The sequence below is a fragment of the Xyrauchen texanus genome, chromosome 21, assembly GCF_025860055.1.
Source record: "Xyrauchen texanus isolate HMW12.3.18 chromosome 21, RBS_HiC_50CHRs, whole genome shotgun sequence".
In the NCBI taxonomy this organism is placed as follows: domain Eukaryota; kingdom Metazoa; phylum Chordata; class Actinopteri; order Cypriniformes; family Catostomidae; genus Xyrauchen; species Xyrauchen texanus.
This window is the reverse complement of record NC_068296.1, coordinates 35,269-58,929: the sequence shown is the minus strand read 5'-3', so window position 1 is coordinate 58,929 and position 23,661 is coordinate 35,269. Positions and strand designations below refer to the sequence as shown.

Sequence of the window (23,661 nt, the reverse complement as noted above, 5' to 3'; positions counted from 1 at the left end):
AGACACACATAGAGAGAGAGGGAGAGATACAGACACTGAGAGAGAGTGAGAGAGAGAGAGTGAGAGAAAGAGAGGGAGAGAGATACAGATACAGAGAGAGAGAGGGAGAGAGATACAGAAAGAGAGGGAGAGAGAGAGCGGGAGAGAGATACAGACACAGAGAGAGAGGGAGAGAGGTACAGAAAGAGAGGGAGAGAGAGAGCGGGGAGAGATACAGACACAGAGAGGGAGAGAGAGAGAGGGAGCTCCTCCAAAGTTCGGGTTACCTGTGATGCCCTCCTGGCATTAGTTGTGGGGAGGTTGTCGGTTCTGAAGCAACAGGCTACTGACAATCTAAGAGACACAGATACATTAGAGTCTAAACACGTGATCACAACTAATATGTTTCAGTGTAAATACACGAGTGAAATAAACATCTCAATACAGCTACTGAAACAATTACATTTAAAGCCTCCAAATGAAAAACGTTGAATTAACTTCATTTATATTGATATTTAAGCTGAGTTGAGGAGTGCTCTTGTGTTTGTCTTGACCGCTTTGGGTAAATCAGCATTTGACACTTTCAGTGATGTTTCCTGTATTTTAGGATGTGAAATGTAAAACACTGACACCTGCTGGCAGAGAATAAAAACTTCTACAAGTGTCAATATTCAAATCTGATTTTACATGTCAACATATCTACCAAAACACCTCCGTTATTCTGCATTTGGTGTTTTATGTAGTATAAAGCAGTGAAAGATATAGTAAGATGTAAATCGGGGGTCTGGTTGATCTAGAAGATCAGACTGGTTTTCATCCGGACCACTCTACAGTGATTTACACACACCATCTGCTGAGACACACTGTACACAATACTGACATGTCATGCACTGAACAATCTAAATATCACACACTTAAACACAACCTGAAACCTCTGATCACTACATTTTATTGTCATTGAAAAACACCTCGTAATTCCAGAGGCGGGTGTTTAAACAAGCACATTTAACACTAAATGTGCGTCACATTAGTCTCTAGCATCACAGCGGTCAGTCTGAACAACTCTAGACTCTTTACACATATGATGAATGACATGTTGTAAACGTTCCGTCTCCGTCTCAACAGCTCATTGGTGTGCAGTAGCAGAGCAGCAAACAGCATTTGCAACAGCGTGTTTCTGCATTTACATAAAGCAGATCCTGCATCGCCATATGCTGCCGTGTCAGTGAATAGAAGCGCTAACTCAGGAAGCACGTTTAATCATACCGAGTGCATCGGGTTCATTTTAGCATGGCAAAGCAATCTGCTTGGAGGTAATGCTATCATCTACATCAGACTCGATGTGTTTTAGATTCTTGCCCCAATCTAACATTTTAAACACTGCAGAAACTTTTTTACCTTCGTGAAACACTCATGAAGGATAGTTTTACTCTTAAGGGCATTTAGGCATAAAAGATTGTCATTTTTCTTTCCTAGAAGTCAATTTTATTTGTATAGCGCCTTTCACAACACACATCGTTTCAAAGCAGCTTTACAGAATATCAGCATTAACAGACGATAAAACTGTAATGTCTATAAAGTCGATTAATCATCATTGTGTAATTTAGATAAAATAAGATTTTTAATAGTGTTTAAAAATAATGAAATGATAATTGTATTAATAACCCCAGTGAGCAAGCTGTAGGCGACTAGCTACAGCTACAGTAATATACTTTGGCTGCCACTGGATGGCGCTGTACTCACATATGATCTGCCGGGGCAAAAAACTCAACAAATAAAACTGAAAACACCATCACGCTAACTGTTGGCATGCTGTATGTAGCACCCAGTTCAAGTCATGAAATGAAAATGCACATGCAGGAATTATTTTTCAATATTAAAGAGACCCGTTCTGTAAACAATAATTATTCCAAAATGTCCTTAACTGAGCTAGATTCCAATCATACTGGCAAAAAAACTCTCTTATCCAGGCCTCAAAAAAGAAATCAAATGTAAATGACATTTCCTTTTATTTAATCTAATTTTCTACATCCAGCAACAATGTTTTTAAAAAAAAAAAAATTATTTAGCTACAGAAGCCTTTGAAATAAGTAGTAGGCCTATCATTTTACAAAACAAAAACTTCAGAGTATACACAAAAACAATTCTAATACTTTATAAAAATTAAGTTAATTAATAAAAAACAGGAAAAGTTCTAAAGTAATCCATGAGTAGACTCCAAACAGTCAGTGATCTCTATCATCATCTCGTATGAAAACCAGTCTGTCCTTACTTTTTATCACCTACTGAGGGTCAGCTCAAGGGTTTGGGGGAATCATAGGTGTCACTTCTTGATGAAGTGATGAACTGAGTCAGCTGAGAACGCATGCGAGATCTCACGGAGCGTGGCGATGGTTGCCGTGGGCTCAGTAAGGGGGATCGGTAGGGTGAAGTAGGAGCTGATCTGTGATTGTGAACATCAGATGAGCGCTGTGAGCTGTGGCCAGAGTCTCCACTATGAGCAATGTGACAATGTGTCTGCGGTGCTAGAACTAAAGTCTGATAGCCCAGATGCCACTGTGATTGGCAGAGGAAGAACGGCTGAGCTGAGGAGGTCCAGGAGGAAGAGGATGGAGGAAGGACATTCAGTGAAGGTGAGTTACCAGCTGATGCAACCGTGTCGTGTTGGAAGAGACAGGAAGAGGCTTTGGAAATGGACGCACGAGGACTATAGGGAGCTGTGAGTGTAGTTCCATGACTTACTTTTTTAGGGCTGCTCCTAATTTTTGGCACTTTTCCTCCATGACCACAGTGTGACTGCTCATGGTCAAACTCCAGGTCCTCCAGGCGCTGGGTCAGGGCCAGTTTCTGCTGGATGGCCATTCGCAGGAGAGAGTTCAGAGTCTTCTTCTCATCTTCTGCGGCAGCCAGCTGCCTCTGCATCTCATCCAGCTGAGTTACGTACTCATCACATCTAAAGAGGAAGAAAATTGGTATATCAGAACACATTGTAGAAGACATCAAGAATCATCCAACTCCAGTTCAACTCCAAAAGTCAACATGAGACAGCATTCACAGCCCATTAATGATATAGGACAGGATCTGTAATTGATTGAATGAGAGAGTACAGTGGAAACCCCGCTGGTAAAGAATGTTTTAACTAAAACAGGAGGCTAAAGGCCAAGTTCACCATCAAGAGCATTAACACGTATGCCAATGGTGCAACTTTGTTTTCAATTCTATCATAATTTGCTATTAATGACAAAACCTTTATTTCATTTACACTGACCGGCATAAAATTACCATTAACAACTGAGAAAATTGTAGAAAGGCTACATTACCAACAAATGCCTGAGTTATTTGTCCATTGGTTAGCATTATTTTATCAGCCTAAAAAAGTTGTGTCAGAGGTGGAGCCTCAGTTTTCAGAAAGTGAAACGGGCTATTTTTAATTCATGTTGACTTTAAATACAATAACTTGAGCACTGTCCTCAATAATATTAATTGCACCTTGTGGCAAACATTGCCCTCAGTGAAGAAAAGGTGGCAGCATCTTCTTTGAGGGCCTTCAGTTCATTTCTAAGCTTCATCATCGTCTCCGTCACCATACACTTCTCATTTTCATATTTACTCTTCAGGTTAGCCAGTGCCACCTCTGCAGTCTGGGGACAGAAACACGGGTACAGTACAGGCTCCTGACAAGTCTCATTATATGAGACCAAACATCACACAAGATATTGGGATACTTTAGAAAAGACATAAACCTGTTTGTTGGCTTTAAGCACATGACGTAAGGTAGCAATCTGCTCTCTTTTGGTGCTCAAGAGCGATTTGAGTTTCAGGATCTCCTCCATGCAAGCCTCCTTGTCCTTGTCGAAGATGGGTGCCAAATCTCGAACAGCAGCTCTCTGCTTGGACAGCTGAAGCGAGTGGTCCACGGCCTTCTGTAGATGTTTGATCTGGTCACGGATGATGGCGTTGAGGTTATAGATGTTCATGGGCTCCCTACGGAGATCCCCGGTCTCTGGCACTGTGGACGGAGAAGGTGATGTTGAACTGTTGACTGGGGAACCAAAGGGGCTTCTGGTGGGACTCTGTTGACTACCTGGCTCCCTATTAGATCCTTCTCCCAAGGGTTCCTTTGCCGGAGAGTCTAGTGGACTCTTGGACATGTCTGAGGAGTTAGCAGCAGCAAGTCGGCAAGCTAGACGTGGAGAAAGCAGGGCTCTTGGGTCATCGGGGCCTTTGAGACTGCCGCTGCGTGTGACCCGACTCTGGCGGTAATAGTCCAGCATGACGCGGTTTGGCGTCTCGTTGTTGCACAGGCAGACGTGATGGTAGAGTTGAGCGAGTTCTTCACTAAACGTAACCAGCTCGTCTTGAGCTGCATTCAACATGCCGTTACTCTCACTAGCTATACTTGATGTGCACCGGAGGTCTGCTTCAAGACCGCTAACCTGCTCGCGGCCCTCGCGGCAGGATTTCTCCAAACGCTTCACCTGCTCTTTGAGCGCCTGGACTTTTCCTTCACTACGGTTGGATTCTTCTGATTGGCTTTCCACGGATTGGTTATATCTTTCCTTTAAAGCCTTAAGCTCCGCCTTCAAGTCAATGACTTCAGTCACAGCAACTCTATATTTACACTCAAGGAGCTCTATACCATTGATATCTGTGTCATATTCACAGCAACCGTTTAAGTGTCCAGCGCTCTTCTCGGTCTCCTCTGAATCAAACTCCTTGTCACTGTGGAGATGTTTCATGCCACTGACTCGCTCAGTAAGGTGATGAATGCACATGTGTTGTTCTGTTAAAGCGTCCTGCGTGTGCTGCAGTTGAGTTTGACACTCCTGCAGGTTAGTAAGCAGAGCCGACTTCTCTCGCTCAGCCTAATGGACAAAAAGAGAAATAGCAACAGTAGTTAGCAGAAACAAATTCTTTTGAAGTGCATGTCTGTTTTGGGCAAGTCAATGCACAGTTTTTTCTCAAGTAATTATTGGGACAATGGAGTACACACACAACAATAATCTATTTATACCTTCAGACCTGCTGTCTTTCACTTTTATATGAGACTATATAATTTAATTCCTTAATGGTTTTATACTTTTTCCAGAAAATCCCTATTCACCGTGCTGAACCCCCCTAGCTGATTTAAGCTGGTCTCCCAGTCTTACCAGCTAACAAGGGCCCAAAACCCTGTAAAACCAGGCTGTTCAGACCAGCAAACCAGTGGCCTATGCCACACAGCAGGATTAAGCAGCTAGCTAGATCATTTTAAACTTAGTTTAAGAAAACTCTGAATTTGCGGTACCAGTAAAGTGGATAGGCTTTCATCGGGGGTCATTGCTATAGTAACATAGCTGTGAGCAAAGTAACAGTCACTCCCCCCAGTATCTCTCACTCCAATTTAAAGTGCACATCAACAAGACAATTTTATAAATGTACAAAATAAGCCATTTATGATCATTATTTATTGCAAGAAATATATTTTTAGCAGTCTTACATTTGTTGAAAGACACTTTAAACAATTTTTTTACAATAATTTTCTCACACTGGACATAAAATATGTATGAATAAATAAACCTAAAATGATTACATCAAGTAAGATATTAATACAATATAAATATCATATAAAAACTTAATTATTCCCCAATTTACTGTAGATATATCAGAAGTGTGAATGCCACCCAAACCCCTTTGCTGGCAGAGATGCCATGAACATACAGTTTTTCAGTGTTTGTATGTTCATGTAATCTTTTGTTGAAGCAGTAAACATATTTGGCTTGCTGTCCGTAAACTGGAGGGCTCGAAGCTCGAGACTTGACTCGAGTCCTGATTACCCCCAAAAAGGCTTTAAGATGAAAGTACAGTACCATGAATATAGCGGGAAGTATTTAGGACAGCAAGCCAGCAACAATTCTATATGGTAAATTGGCTTGGAGAATGCTTCTGAATTGTTCTTTCCCCCAAAATCTGTACAGAGGGAGTGCTTTAAGCATTTGTTTGAAGGTGCATTCTTGTACGATGGCTAGGCTACGATTCGAACGAGAATCTTCATAAACAATGTGAAAAACAGCATAAAATGATTGAGAAATAAGAGCTTTGGCTCTGTACTGCATACAGGTATGCATGGACCTGCAATCATTACTGAAGGATTGACTTGAGGCCATTCGATCCTTAGGAGTATAACTGTCGTCTGTAATCATCCTTATTTTAGGGTGAACTGTCCCTTTAATGCACTTGATGTGTCAACAGTTTTGTCCCTTAACACAAGTGTATTGATCTACTGTATTACTGTATGAGCTAAAACACATGGATTAAAATAATCTATGAAAAAATACCTGAATAAATAATTTATCAAGTGTATTGGCAGATGACTGCAGGCCAACATATGCCTGATATTTCAATGAGATCTCGCTAAAACGTTTGATTATTTTTGGGATTGTGACCCTTTCTGTTAACAGAGTCAACAGGAAATGATTTGGGGGGAGAGAGGGAATGACTTTAGGACATGATGCATGTTGGATTTAAACCTGAAACTTCCATTTTTAGCACCAAGGCTCATCATATCTACAACATGTGTGTGAACCACTAAGCCACATCTCCAACCAAAATCAGGACGTTAATTCAAATATTGAAATAAATAAATAATAAATGTTGAACTCCAGTATCATTTGATAATGTGCAATCATGTGACTGACCTGTAAGAGCTGCTGTTTGAGCTTCTGTATCTCAGTCAGGTTGAGTTCACTGAAGAGATTGGACACCGGGTCAAGCACCTCGCTCTTCCTGCGTCCCGGCCGCTCTCCGTTCATCTTCAGTCTGTGTCCATTACACTCATTACTGGGGTTACTATCCTCAGACGTGCCGTTGGTCGCCGTCTCCTCTGTGAACTTTAACCCCTCCACGGCTGAGATGGTCAGGTGTGTGTCCATCAGGCTGAGGTGATGTGTCAGCTCCTTTCTCAGACCGTTCTTCTGCTCTCTCTCACTCTTCAGAGCGTCCAACGCCTCCTCCAACTGGCCCGCCGAAATGTCCTTCAGACGCAAGGCATCTTCCAATTGGCTGTTGAGTAGCACCGTCTTCTCCTCCAGAACTTTGATTTCATGTTTTAGGCCCTCATATTCCACCTGGAGGTTGAGAAGGTTGACAGAGAGTGTGATGCATGTTTGTGGAAAGAGATGCTTTAAGCAAGCGACAGGATTTCTTTTGAAGGTCGGTTTCAGAACTGTATTCTATGCTTTCCTGAGACTTTTAAGGTTTATTGAAAACATTAAACGGACATGATTTTGATTCATTTGTTGGCTTAAAGGGGACATATATTATGGAAAACCATGTGTGTATAATATTTCACTGGTTTAATCCTACTTTAGAATGGCTGTTGTTTGTTTAATGCAACACTGCTTCACTTTCAAAATGAGGCAAAATCCTTGTAATGGACGATGTGGAGTAAACGCGACCTGGTTCTGTTTTAGTGTTGACACGAGCTTCTGCAGCGTGATGTTCTCCTCCTCCAGTTCAGTGTAATCCTGCAACAGTCGCGTCTCTCTGAACTTATACTCTCTGATCTCCTCTCTCATACGACTCCGCTGAAGCTCCAACATCTCATTATTCTGACAGAGAAACAGAACAAAGAATGAGAAAACTAGAAATAATAAAGAGCACAAAACAACTCCATGACTTCAATGAGATGTGACAAGACCGATGGCTGCTCGGAAAGAACAAAGTAATTATAAAACTCGCATTTAATGGAGAGTAAGTCTCTTGTCATTAGCATGTCTATTAGCCTACACATTTTGTTGTCCACAGTTGTGTGTGTTTGTATATGAGTATTAAATGATGAATCTTTGAATCCATCCCCATCCATTAGTCAAGCACATATCTGCATTGTCCACACTCGAGCACACAGGAATGCTGGGGAACAAATTGCTGTTCTGACAGAGGAAACCCTGCAGTCGGCACTTTCTCACAGTTGATTTTATATGGAAATCCTGAAACAAAGGCTGAACATTTTTTGAATGTGATATACATGATGATAAGATGTTGCATAAATCTCAATGTATATGTAATGTATACCGTATGTAAACACATTCTTTTAGAATTTAACTGTATCAAGGAATTACATTTTTAAATCCAACATCTTTACAACTCACATGTCAGAAATGCATTTGTCATGCAAAGCAACTTAATGTATTTCAGTATCTGTAGTTCTGTACATTTATTTCAAAGCGAGTCTGTTTGAATGAAGTGTCTTGTACACACTTGTGACTGTTTCAGCTCATGTTTAACTGATCTTTCAGGTACCAGCCCAGATTTCCAACCATGACAACTCATAAAATCTATTGCAACATCTCCTCATCACTGACCCTCAACACTGGAGCCCTGCAGGGCTGTGTTCTCAGCCCACTCCTGTATTCCCTATACACACATGACTGTGTGGCTCCAGTGCCATCATTACGTTTGCTGACGATACGACGGTGGTAGGTCTGATCACTGACAATGATGAAACAGCCTACAGAGAGGAGGTGCACACTCTGACACGCTGGTGTCAGGAGCACAACCTCTCCCTCAACGTCAGTAAAACCAAGGAGCTTGTAGTGGATTTCAGGAGGAAAGACGGAGAACACAGCCCCATCACCATCAATGGAGCACCGGTGGAGAGAGTCAGCAGCTTCAAGTTCCTCGGTGTCCACATCACTGAAGAACTCACATGGTCTGTCCACACTGAGGCCGTTGTGAAGAAGGCTCACCAGCGCCTCTTCTTCATGAGACGGCTGAGGAAGTTTGGAATGAACCAACACATCCTCACACGGTTCTACACCAGCACTGTAGAGAGCATCCTGACTGGCTGCATCACCGCCTGGTACGGCAATAGCACCGCCCACAACCGCAAAGCCCTGCAAAGGGTGGTGCGAACTGCCAGACACATCATCAGAAGTGAGCTTCCCTTTCCCTTCCCTTAATGAAGTGGTTTAAGCCTTCATTAAACCTGTTCAGAGGAAGTTTATTACTGTACACAATAGCGCATCTCTCCCAGAGGACATGAAATCTCATTGCATATATGCATGCTGTCCAGTGCAGATGAGCTGTACATGAAGTCCAGGAGATTACGGACCAATTATCTGTCAGTACAAGTCTTTTGTGGCACTGCTAATCATGGGCTTTACAGATTGAGAGGTCAGACAATGTGCATAGAAAACTCATTACACAGACAGAAACCGCTGCAGTAATAATGCTCATAACACATATCATAGAACACACAAAGCCAAAATGCAACACTCTTCACTCTCAAGCTTCTTAAGAAATAGCAATAGTCACATGTTGTCAAAAGTACCGGTACTTCGGTACCAAGTTGATACTAAAATATAGAAGATGTAACGTTACCAGTGTTTCTACAGTACCGCTAGTACTGAGCACCAACTTAATCCGGTACTGCACACTCTCTTATTGACACGCAACGCTTATTTGAGCATGTGCTCTGTTACTCCATTTACACTGAAATGCACAACTAATCAAATTATAATTGTGATTTGTCGTAGTGTGATTATTAAACCATGAAATTCTGCAATCTTAAGTCTGAATGAGCTACATGAGCTTTAAATGAATGTGTGAAGCAGACCGCTCATACACAGACTCTGAGAATCATTCGTTGTATGGGATGACAGAGCAGAGCACTATACCACACTGAAGCATTATTTTTATAGAATTAAATCACAAAATTTGTGCTTTAATGATAACACTGGGCCATGAGGGGAACTGTTTATCCAGAGAAGTTAAACTTCCATCAAAAATAAATGTCAAAATAAAAGCACAATTCATAAAAAAAAACACCTGAAATTGAAGAAACTGCAACAGAAATATTTTATCTGTACAGTAAAATGTAATTATCACTATAGAAATTATAATAATTATTATAATAATAATAATAAATAACGATTAATGAATACAAATTAAGCAATATATCACAAGCAAGAAAGCTTTTGTACTGAATAAAGGTTTGTTAAAAATGCAATGGTATGCTGATAGTAATTGTTCTATTTTATACTTGTTAAAAGTTTCAGTAAAAATGTTTGATTAGACCGTATTTTGATAATGAAATGAAATTAAACTTTAAAACATGGCATTCTGGAAAAGTACAAAAAAAAAAAAAAAGGAAAAAAGTATTTGGGGAAAAAGTAAAATTGACTTTAATAGAGCCCTGCTTAAAACAAGTGTTAGAAACACTTAAAGGAAACATGTCTTGAAATGTAACTTTAAATAGGCTAAAGGAGTGCGTTCAATATCATATTAGCACAGATATGATAGCACACACAACTACTGAAGGTTTGGTACCATGACAACACAAGCATTAGTTCTTTAATAAACTACACAAGATACTAATACAGTAAAGGAACAGTTAATTACTCTCTGTCTCATTATGATTATTAAGAACCAAACAGACAACAGCAATAATTGTTACTGAATATTAGTGTTAACAGTGTCATTAAGATTCGTATCTGAATGTGGACAATTATCTCTTGGTAAAATCAATTCCCATTGCTGTTTGAGGTGTAACGTCCAAATCAAAGAGATTTTTATTTGATCTTTCATATAGATTAAGTCCTTTTAAAGGCAAGTTTCACAACCTAATACAGTTTACCCCGTAAACAACAACAAATAACGTGTATAAATAATTAACAGAAAAATAAACCATGCACACATTCAAAGATGAGCATTTAAACAGATTTTGAAAAGCCTTTTTTAAATGAGTCTGTCAAAATACTTAGATGTGTAATTAACTTATTCTAAATGAGGTGTGTGTGTGTGTGTGTGTGTGTGTGTGTGTGTGTGTGTGTGTGTGTGTCTTTGTGCCGACCTCAGGGTATTTCCCTTATGCCAGTTTAGCCATGGATTTGCCGTCTACAATGGGTGACCTAACACTACACTCTACCTCCAATGATGCTGACACGCACACACGCACACAAACTCTCTCACACACTCACACTCTCTCACACACAAACACACGCAAACACTCACACTCTCACGCACACAAACACATGCACACACTCACACGCATACAAACTCTCTCACACACACACACTCACACACACACTCACACTCTCTCACGCACACTCTCACACACACCCTCACACACACATGTTAGACTACCAATCATTATGAGGACTTTCCATAGACATAATGACTTTTATACTGTACAAACTATAGATTCTATCCTCTAAACCTAACACAACCCCTAAACCTAACCCTCACAGAAAACCTTCTGCATTTTTACATTTTCAATAAAACATTGTTTAGTATGATTTTTAAGCGATTTGAATTATGGGGACACTAGAAATGTCCTCATAAATCACATTTATAGCATAATAACCTTGTAATTACCAGTTTGTAACTTACAAAATTGTCCTCGTAAATCACAAAAACACGCACACACTCTCACACACACTCACACTCTCTCACACACAAACACAAACATGCGCACACTCTCACACACAAACACACGCACACACTCACACTCTCACGCATACATTCACACTCTCTCACACACAAACACACGCACACACTCACACACAAACACAGGCGCACACACACACACACACACACGCACACACACACACACACACACACACACACACACACACACACACACACACACACACACACACACACACACACGTTGTGTTTCCATGTTTTATGGGGACTTTCCATAGACATAATGGCTTTTATTCTGTACAAACTTTATATTCTATCCCCTAAACCTAACCCTACCCCTAAACCTAACCCTCACAGAAAACTTTCTGCATTTTTACATTTTCAAAAAACATAATTTAGTATGATTTATAAGCTGTTTTCCTCATGGGGACCGACAAAATGTCCCCACAAGGTCAAACATTTCGGGTTTTACTATCCTTATGGGGACATTTGGTCCCCACAAAGTGATAAATACACACACACACACACACTCTCTCACACACACACACACACACACTCACATACACTCACACACTCACACACACACACACACACACACACACACACACACACACACACACACACACACACACATGTTGTGTTTCCATGTTTTATGGGGACTTTCCATAGACATAATGGTTTTTATACTGTACAAACTTTATATTCTATCCCCTAAACCTAACCCTACCCCTAAACCTAACCCTCACAGAAAACCTTCTGCATTTTTACCTTTTCAAAAAACATAATTTAGTATGATTTATAAGCTGTTTTCCTCATGGGGACCGACAAAATGTCCCCACAAGGTCAAAAATTTCGGGTTTTACTATCCTTATGGGGACATTTGGTCCCCACAAAGTGATAAATACACGCTCACACTCACACTCACACACACACACACACACACACACACACACACACACACACACACACACACACACACACACACACACACCCTTTGACCTCATTACAGTTCCAAAGGTTTTTTTAATGCATATTACTTGACAGTATGGCTATGTACAAGAGTATCATAATATCTGCCCATCATATGTGTAAAATAAAAGACACACTGACCTCTCGGAGCTCCTGCAGAAAGGTGTTGAGATGTTCACTCTCTGCTTGAGCGTTTGAGGCCACAGAACTACTCATTTTCAGTTGCGTTTGCAGCTCCTCCAGACGACTGGTGTAATAAGCGTCTTTAAAGGCAGACTCCTGCAGCAACGTCTCCTCGTTTGTTTCGCCATCCTCCGCTACCTTCCGCTGGTTGGTGTGTGCCTGACCGAATGCCTGTAGACCAAAGAGAGACACACAAAAAATAAAAGAGCAGTTTGAAGACACATCTGCAAAATTGCAGGTATATTCACAATAGCAAACTACCATATTACTAGCATTACTTTTGCAATATCCACATTTTCTGCATGCATGAAATACTTCAGCTATCCCACAATTCAACTCATTCAACTTGACCATCTATTTTCAGTAAAACAATTCAGCAAATTACATACAAAATGAAAAATAACCATATTTATTTCCAAGATGGTAACTGGATATTACGCTGTATGAAACATATGATGTGGTGAGGTCATGTGACAACAATATTGCATACTACTATTTAAACATTTATTACTGCAGACTGTTTCACATACTGTTAAAAACAGTCTGTCCCTATACATTATATGCTGTCCCTATGCATTATATACTGTCCCTATCCATTATAAACTGTCCCTATGCATTATATACTGTCCCTATCATTATAAACTGTCCCTATGCATTATATACTGTCCCTATGCATAAATACACTGTCCCTATGCATTATATACTGTCCCTATGCATTATACACTGTCCCTATGCATTATATACTGTCCCTATCCATTATAAACTGTCCCTATGCATTATATACTGTCCCTATGCATTATCTACTGTCCCTATGCATTATAAACTGTCCCTATGCATTATATACTGTCCCTATTCATTATACACTGTCCCTCTGCATTATATACTGTCCCTGTGCATTATAAACTGTCCCTATGCATTATATACTGTCCCTATGCATAAATACACTGTCCCTATGCATTATATACTGTCCCTATGCATTATAAACTGTCCCTTAACATTATATGCTGTCCCTATGCATTATATACTGTCCCTAAACATTATATGCTGCCCCTATGCATTATATACTGTCCCTATGCATTATAAACTGTCCCTATTCATTATATACTGTCCCTATGCATTATATACTGTCGCTATACACTATATGGTCCCTATGCATTATATACTGTCCCTATGCATTAGGTACTGTCCCTAAACATTATATGCTGTACCTATTCATTATATACTGTCCCTATGCATTATATACTGTACCTATTCATTATATACTGTCCCTATGCATTATATACTGTCCCTATTCATTATATACTGTCCCTATGCATTATGTACTGTCCCTAAACATTATATGCTGTCCCTATTCATTATACACTGTCCCTATGCATTATACGCTGTCCCTATATATTATATGCTGTCCCTATGCATTATATACTGCACTGGTTGGTTAGTCTTCACATATTACTACAGGAATTTCCAACCAGATATCTTCGCAGGTTTGCAACAGTGAAACAATTTATAAGAATTGATCAAGCAATTAACACAGCGATGACCCCTCAGCACGGAAGTGTCAATACCAATTACATTACTTCATTTGCACAGACTGATCAGTTTGAAGATAGCAAATGATTGAAGACCAATAATTAAATCTCACCAGAGGGAATAAAAAAAGCATAATTATGTAATTATATTTAGTTTCCTTTCGTAGGAACTCTATATATGCATATGAACGCTATGGGACACATCTGAATGTCAAGTGGTCTGAATCTCTTATACAATCATGCCAATTTATTGGCTGATGGCATTTAAGCGACGCCCATAGGGAGCTACATCATGGGCTCCAAAAAGGTGCTCACTTCACAGCATCGAAATTTTCTGTTCTTCAGTGCACGATTTTGTCTAAGGCCTTGTTTGTTTCTAGCAACTCAAAGCAGTCAAAGGGAGGATTATTCATACACCATTTTGAGTGACGAACCCGTAAGGACGTCGTTTATAGAGTGTAAATTTCAGAGTAAAGTGTCCGAAATGGACAGCGACGCTTTTAAAGGCTTGCAATGTCTCCCCACGAGGTGTTATCCCCACGTGTTCCAGTTCCACAGCTTCCAGATTTAGAGCTCCATGAGTGGGAGCCATTTGGGATATTGGGATTCGGCTCGGTGTCTAAGAGCATTGGAGAGCAAACAGACATCGGATTTTTCACCATGTTTGTTGCCCTCCCCCTAAGCGAAAGCGCAGTTCTCGTTGGACATGTTCTGAGGCCTAGCTTGGTGGCCATTTCCTAATGAACAAAGTGTGCGAAGGAGATACCGTGCATGTCTTGAGCTGTCGACATTAAAAAATGCTGTATGAGAGAATTCATGGTTGGAAGAGATCAAATTGGCCCCTTTGTCCCTATTGTTGTCTTCGGTGTCGTTCTGGGAGAATACTCATGAATAAGGTAATGTCTCAGCCTCGGCCTTTCTCTCTCTCCACTCCCTGATCAAAGCAAACTGTTTGCGGCAGAGGGGATCATACATGGACCGGTGAACCCGGCCGCAGAACGAGGGGGCTGGAATAAGAGAATATTCCCCAATGGAGTGCTTCGTCGGTGCCATTATTCTTTTGTGATTCTATCAGGAGATGCAAGGTATTTTAACTAGTTTTTTCTTTCGCCTGTTTATGGGCCATGTGTTTGTTCACATGGTGAACATAATCTCCAAATGTTGTCCCAGAATAAAGAATGATGGGGCCGTTGTGGTGAACAAGTTTTCTCAAATAAACATTCCCCCAATGTTCATACACTTTTCCCAATTCAAAATAATAGAGAAAAGGTTTATTCTGTCTGCGTCCCTGCTGTAGATACATTCATCATTTATGCCTTAATACAATAAAGGCAAAACATGATCAAATTCCCTTCAGCAAGCCAGAGTATTAGAGGAGTGAAGGCTTCCCTCCGCTTTGCTGCTGGTTACAGGTGTGCTACAGGCACGAACCATGCATTAATTCCCCTGTCTGCCCGAACTGTGTACTTCAAACGATAAGCAGAAGTATAACCAAGAACAAAAACACACTTATATACAAAATAGACTTATATATAAGATACATCCTCTTAAAGCAAGCCTAAATATATTATATGTTGCTTCTCAAGTAAATGTATCATGTTTTAAGGATTTTTAGACAAATTAAATGAAAAACAAGACAAAAACACTTTATAACAAGAGGATTTTACAGTGAATTTCTTTACTGAAATAAACTTAATAAAAAGTATTTTCCCTTTAATTCAGTGAATGTCATTTAGAGGTTTAAAAGATGATTTTGTCCTCTTTATTGTTAGTAAGCACATTTAATATAACCTTTTAAGTCGGGCACAAGCTGAATAATTTGAATAAGAGCGAATGATTAATTGCTGCAATAATCGCAGAATAGTCGAATAATCGTTCGAATAATCGATTATAAAAATAATTGTTAGTTGCAGCTCTAATCATCCAATTCAGGTGGCTTGCGTCCCATTCTGTATTTGAGACATTTGAATTTCACTCTAATGAAATGTCAATTCAGAATGCTGATGTAGAAATAAATAATGTCTCAAGTGCAGCCGGAGACTGGTTTGTTACAATAGATTTGAAGGTCAGATTGTGCCATTTTTTTGCTTATTTTTGTGTATTATGCTGCTTGGTGAAAATTCAGTTCACTGCCCTGTCACTACACAGTGCTGGAATTTTTGAAGGAGGGTCACTGAGGCCAGGGTTGCCACAGCAATGCTTGAAGTCTATGTTGCCGCTATGGCGGCTCAGGATGCGCTTATCGATGGAACTCTGAAACTGTTGAACATGTCGGCAATGCTGATGAAGGTCATTGCTGATTTGGAGGATCTTGCTGTAATACGTCGATCGATCACTGCCATGGAGATGAAATTCACTGAAGTGGTTATAAGAGTGGGGGACGTCGAGAAATGGATTGATTATCTGGAGGGAATTAGCTGCTAATCTCCTAGCGACCAAGGTGGATTTGGAGCACGTCTGGGAGAAGCTGGAGGACTTGGAGAATCATAACCACCAGAATAACATCCAAATTGTTGGAATTCCTGAGGTCAAAGAAGGTCATGATATGGTGAAATTCCTAGATGAGCTCTTCCCGAGCCTGCTTGACATAACGGGCCATAAACTGGAAATCAAGCGGGCTCACAGGGTCCCAGTTTTATAAATTTTCTGTCTCACAAAATTAGTATAGAAGCACCGGACTTGAGCAATCAGACTGCAAAGTTGAAGTGGGGGCTCTCGTAGGCGTACATGGACTGTTTGAGTTTAGAGGGATGGACGCCGATTGGCGCTGTAGTGCGGGGGTTAATGTTTTTCTGTTTGGAATGTGAATGGGTTGGAGCACCCCATCAAAATAAGGAAGGTTATTTATCTTCTTAAACTTAAGAAATATGATATAGTGTTTCTTCAAGGAATGCAGCTTTACATTGATAAGTAAACATCTACAGTTCAAATGTCTCAAACAGATTAAAGATAAATTAGGAAGAGTCGTTATTGTTTTAGCAGAAATTCAGGGGCAAAGGTTGATTTTGGCTAATATTTACCCACCTAACACTGATGATCAGGGCTTTTTCATCGATCTTGAAGGGATGTTACAATCCGTTGGCACCCCTCATGATATAATATTGGGAGGAGACTTTAATCTATTGATGGACTCAGTCCTTGATCATAGTGAGTAAACCTAGGGGGGCATCATTGACACTTCACAGGATGTGTCAAAATCTTGGTCTTACAGATATTTGGAGATTTTAAACCATTCTGGTAGGGACCATACATTATATTCATCAGTCCTTAAGATTTATTCTAGAATAGATTTTTATTATATACAAGTCACTCACTTCATCTGTTTTTGATTGTTCAATTGTTTGTTCCCCTCTTATTTCAAGCAATTTAAGTAAGTAAACTTTATTTATATAGCACCTTTCACAGATAAAAATCTTGTGCTTTACATGTAAACTTCAAAGCAATCGCCCCAAAATACCACCAACACATAAAGTTCAACACACGAGGGGACCGGGTTTTGGATCATTGTTACTCTCCCTTCCGGGAAGGCTACAAATCCCTCCCCCGCCCCCCATTTGGCAAATCGGACCATTCTTCCGTTCTGCTTCTGCCCGCTTACAGGCAGAAACTGAAACAGGAAGCACCCACCCTCAGAACGATCCAGTGCTGGTCGGACCAATCAGACTCTGCGCTACAAGACTGTTTTGATCACGCGGACTGGGAGATGTTCGGTCCGCCTCTGATGACGACATCGAGGTTTACGCTGACAGCGTAACGTGTTTCATCAGGAAGTGCGTAGAGGACGTTGTTCCGACCAAAACTATACTGGATATACCCCAACCAGAAACCATGGGTTAACGGCGATGTTCGGCGGCACTCACTCGCGCGGACCTCCGCTTTAATTCTCCTAACACGGAGGAGCGTAAACAAGCCAGTTATGCCCTCCGTAACACTATCAGTGCAGCTAAACGCCAGTACAGGCACAAACTTGAAAGTCAGTTCAACACCACTGACTCCAGAAGTATGTGGCAGGGAATTAACACAATCACGGACTACAAGCGGAATAAAGTCTCCGCCATGAACACCGCTGCATCTCTCCGGACGAACTTAATACATTTTATGCTCGTTTTGAGGACAGTAACACCGCCCTCGCGGAGAGTGCACTCGCGACTGGCGCTACAGAGGTTGATTCACTCTCCGTCTCTGTTGTGGATGTAACCCGATCATTCCGACGGGTGAACATCCGTAAAGCCGCGGGTCCAGACGGCATTCGGGCCGTGTCATCAGAGCGTCGCGCGAATCAACTGGCTGGTGTTTTTACGGACATTTTCAATCTGTCCCTCTCCCTGTCTGTAGTCCCCACATGCTTCAAAACATCAACCATTGTGCCTGTACCGAAGCAAGCTATAATCACATGCTTAAATGACTGGCGTCCTGTTGCTCTGACCCCATCATCAGCAAATGCTTCGAGAGGTTAATCAGAGATCACATCTGCTCTGTTCTGCCCCCTCTTTGGACCCATTGCAGTTTGCCTACCGCAACAACCGCTCCACTGATGATGCCATTGCATCTACAATACACACTGCTCTCTCCCACCTGGAAAAAAGGAACACATATGTGAGAATGCTGTTTGTAGACTACAGCTCAGCATTCAACACCATAGTGCCCTCCAAGCTTGATGAGAAACTCCGGGCTCTGGGCTTAAACAGCTCGCTGTGCAGCTGGATCCTGGATTTCCTGTCAGGCAGACGTCAGGTGGTTAGAATGGGCAGCAACACCTCCTCATCACTGACCCTCAACACTGGAGCCCCGCAGGGCTGTGTTCTCAGCCCACTCCTGTATTCCCTGTACATACATGACTGTGTGGCAACACATAGCTCCAATGCCATCATTAAGTTTGCTGACGATCACGACGGTGGTAGGTCTGATCACTGACAATGATGAAAGAGCCTACAGAGAGGAGGTGCACACTCTGACACGCTGGTGTCAGGAGCACAACCTCTCCCTCAATGTCAGTAAAACCAAGGAGCTTGTTGTGGACTTCAGGAAGAAAGACGGAGAACACAGCCCCATCACCATCAATGGAGCACCGGTGGAGAGAGTCAGCAGCTTCAAGTTCCTCGGTGTCCACATTACTGAGGAACTCACATGGTCCGTCCACACTGAGGCCGTTGTGAAGAAGGCTCACCAGCCCTCTTCTTCCTGAGACGGCTGAGGAAGTTTGGAATGAACCACCACATCCTCACACGGTTCTACACCAGCACTGTAGAGAGCATCCTGACTGGCTGCATCACCGTCTGGTACGGCAATAGCACCGCGCACAACTGCAAAGCCCTGCAAAGGGTGGTGCGAACTGCCAGGAACATCATCGGAGGTGAGCTTCCCTCCTCCAGGACATATACACCAGGCGGTGTGTGAAAAAGCTCGGAGGATCATCAGAGACTCCAGTCACCCAAGTCATGGGCTGTTCTCACTGCTACCATCAGGCAGGCGGTATCGCAGCATCAGGACCCGCACCAGCCGACTACATGATAGCTTTTTCCCCAAGCAATCAGACTGTTGAACTCTTGATCTATCAGGATCAATAATTAGCACTGCACTTTATTCAGCTATAATCTCACACTGGACTGTCAACATATTCTCCTCAATACAACTGCTATATATATATATATACACATATATATTTCATATACTCCCACTTATTGTATTGTATTGTATATTCTGTTCTATATTCTGCATTGTATATAATTATTGTGTTGTGTAAGTATGTGTACATCTGATTTGTAAATTGTTTTGTGTATGTGTACATCTGATATGTAAATTGTTTTGTGTAAGTATGTTGTTTATTGTAATTGGTATATGTCTCGTCACTGTCATGACTGCTATGTTGCTCGGAACTGCACACAAGAATTTCACCTACTGTTGCACTTGTGTACATGGTAGTGTGACAATAAAGTGATTTGATTTGATTTGATTTGATTTGTAGGAAAATATCAATTTGAACAGTTAAGAAACATTATACAAAGCATACAACATAATAGCTAAGTCAACTGAAAGCTTGTCTGAATAGAAGTGTATTCAGCTGTTTTTTAAAAGAATCAACACAATCAGCCACACGCAACGACAAGGGCAGGGCATTCCACAGTTTGGGAGCAACTGCCTGAAAAGAGTGGTCTCCCTGAGTTTTAAGTCGGGTATTGGGGACCATCAGGAGATTTTGACCTGAGGAATGAAGAGTGTGGAAGGAAGAGTAGAATTTGTTAGCATAGTCCTTCATTTGGAATGGTAAATGTCCCAGATTACATTTCAATAAATTGCATAGGCTGATTGACAAAGGTGGGCTAGGCCGACCCACCTACCTGTTTTATTATTGAACAGGAATTTCTGGCCCCTCATTTGCCATTGCAAAACCTTTCTATCTAACTAACTGGAGAAGTTAAATTAAACCCCGTTATCTCACATTTGCACTTGATATGGACAAAAGTGTCCAGAGTGTTTAATTCTGACATTTATTTAAATGCTGCTTTGAGCATATGGCTGCACCCTAAATTGTGTATTAATAAGTCCCCTTCCTGGTGGTCAGAGTGGATTGTGAGGGGGGTTACTACACTCTGTAAACTATATTTACATTTACATTTATGCATTTGGCAGACGCTTTTATCCAAAGCACTTATTACAGGGACAATCCCCCCAGAGCAACCTGGAGTTAAGTGTCTTACTCAAGGACACAATGGTGGTGACTGTGGGGATCAAACCAGCGACCTTCTGATTACCAGTTCTGTGCTTTAGCGCACTATACCACCACCACTCGTATATGAGGGTGGAGTATTGAGATCCTTTAAAAAAAATGGTTCAATGTTTTGCATCAGTGTGTTACTCCCTGCTAATTCAGAGTCTGGGGGACGGAACTTTAACTTCAATCAAGAGATTATGGGAGAACATTTTTGATTTGGTATTGGAGGAGGGAGTGTGGACTAGGATCCTAAAAAATGTCAAGAATGCATCTAGAGATGCAAGGGCGTGCCTTATGCAATTCAAGATTTGACATAGTCTATTGGACCCCCTCTAGATTGTATAGGCTTGGTCTTAAAGACACGCCCACCTGCTGGCAGTGCCAATCAGAAGATGGGGACACAATGTTTTTTGATGATATGTTAAGATCCAATAATTTTGGTTGAGGGTTCAGAGCTTTACAGTTGCCCCAAACTCTATTTTAGCTCATTAATATGCTGATAGACAATGTTGTTTCAGGGGAGGGGCTTAATGTATTTAATTTGATTCTGTATTCTATGTTATGATTATTTATTTCAATAAAAGTCAATAAAAAATTTTTATAACAAAGATATGTTATGTGGTATGTTTTTAATGTTGACATTTCATTATAAATGAAGGTTATAGAATAAGGTTTCCTGCTAGAGATCCAATATTTCCCCTCTTGACACCTGCAGAAGCAACGCTGCATGTCAAGGTAACTGAGGTCATATTTCAGCTCATCGCTGTGATCAATAGAAACAGTGTTCTGATTCCACTGACACAGGTTTTCACGCCATGCAGATCTGCCATTTCATGACTTAAGCATCCTGTCTTGATTGGAAGATCACATGATAAACAGGAAGGAGGAATGAGCCAGGGTTAAAGTACGACCTGTTCAGTCACTGTTTTGAGATGTTCTCAATAAAATGTTTGTCTTCTTGCAATTAGTTTGGATAGTATCGCATGCTGTCATGTTCAGCCTTTGTAAGCTCAGCAACTTCACTGAGAGCAAAATATTCAACAAACGAAATCACTATGATTTATAATGGATTAACACGTCAAATTATTTATTAATTAATCTTCTGTTATAATTGACTTAACTTTCTAACCTACCCCAGTGTTGCATTTGATCAAATAAAGAATTATTTCTAGTATTTGTGGAGACTGTTGTATTGTACATGTTTTTTACTGTACTTGTGTATGCAAAGATGCTAATATTCAAGATCGCAGAGAAGCACAGATAAAAGTGTTCAGCAGGAATCAGTCATACTCATTCTGAATATTGGGCAACGTCTCCCTCAGTGTCACATTATTCAGCTTCTGCACTTCTTTGTAATAAATAATCCTCCAAATAAACTTTCCAGCCTCTAGGAGTTAATTCAAGATAACTTCATACAATCATGCATTATTTATCAGGTAAACAACTGCTTATTATTTGGCACAAACAATTGATCTCAATTTTAGTCCTATGAGGAGATATTAGAACTCCAGTGTGTATTATCTGCTGGCTGTCAGAAGTTGCTGGGCTTCTGAATGACATGATCAGTATGAATAATGAAGATATTTCTATTGGCTGATTCTGCTGCTCATCATAACATTGAAGGAAAAAAACATGTCAACAGTCATGAACATGATTTACTGCTTGCTGTTCAATTGAATATTATAACAATATAAGATGTTATAGTACAGGCACATAACAAACCTAGTCTGCAGTGAACAGCAGCTGCTCTTCTCATGCTGACACTTTATTAGGCTTTAACTCCACATTAAGCAAAAAAGAACAACGCATGCTTTTCTTCTTTCCTTTTGAATTGCTGGAATCTGGGGAGAACTGACAAACACAAATGGATACACAAGTTAGATTAATTCAGTGGCAGAAGTGAGAAAAGCTCATTGTGATGTAAAATGAGGGCCAGTCAATATCCCAGAATCCCTGCTGAGGAGAGAGAGAGGTAGGGCATAGAGAGAGACTCGGGACTGGTTCTGTGTGTGTGTGTGTGTGTGTGTGTGTGTGTGTGTGTGTGTGTGTGTGTGTGTGTGTGTGTGTGTGTGTGTGTGTGTAATCCAGATGGTTTGTGAGGGAAGTGTGTCCTCAGAGCCAACAGTCTCCATCTGCTTCCTGTTTTTCAGAGCAGACGTCCACACTACACACTATGATGCTCATTCACTCAAGGGTCAGCACACTATACCGTTGAAGTGCACTCTTTGTAATGAGAAGTGAACTGGGAAGTTACATATGGAAGAGGACATGCCTTTGGGAAATGTACATCACAACACTCTAGCAGTAACCATGTGATAGTGAGGAAATACTTTTTGGAAGCTAGACATGATTATTGGAATTGCCAGTAGTTCCATTGGAGGCAAGATCTACTTCCAGGTTAAATATAAATATAAAACTGGACAGCCTTACATGTACTTAGGACTTAGCTTAAGTCATTAAAACAATTTTTTTTTTAACCACTCTACAGATTTAATATTAGCAAACTATAGTTTTGGAGAGTCATTTAGGACATCTACTTTGTGCATGACACAAGTCATTTTTCAGATATTGTTTACAGACTGATTGGGTCACTTTTAATTGACTATCACAATTCCAGTGGGTCAGAAGTTTACATATACTAAGTTAACTGTGCCTTTCAGCAGCTTGGAAAATTCCAGAAAATGATGTCAAACCTTTAGACAATTAGCATCTGATGGGAGGTGTACTGAATTGGAGGTGTACCTGTGGATGTATTTTAAGGCCTTCAAACTCAATGTATCTTTGCTTGACATCATGGGACAATCAAAATAAATCAGCCAAGACCTCGAAGAAAAACATTGTGGACCTCCACAACTCTGGATCATCCTTGGGAGCAATTTCCAA

At 40.8% G+C, this 23,661-nt stretch overlaps 1 protein-coding gene across 1 annotated transcript in view; it reads right to left on the bottom strand.

Moving 5' to 3' along the window:
- Nucleotides 1–23,661, bottom strand: part of LOC127661944 (protein bicaudal D homolog 1-like) — a 46,106-nt gene that overhangs the window by 4,593 nt on the left and 17,852 nt on the right. Inside the window, exons 2-8 of the mRNA XM_052152917.1 lie at nt 12,496–12,708; nt 7,416–7,568; nt 6,657–7,085; nt 3,723–4,844; nt 3,469–3,620; nt 2,722–2,932; nt 267–333 (exon numbers count right to left, since the gene is read on the bottom strand). Of these exons, the coding sequence (XP_052008877.1) occupies nt 286–333; nt 2,722–2,932; nt 3,469–3,620; nt 3,723–4,844; nt 6,657–7,085; nt 7,416–7,568; nt 12,496–12,708 (2,328 nt within the window). The 3' untranslated portion in view covers nt 267–285. The remainder of the gene's footprint in view (nt 1–266; nt 334–2,721; nt 2,933–3,468; nt 3,621–3,722; nt 4,845–6,656; nt 7,086–7,415; nt 7,569–12,495; nt 12,709–23,661) is intronic.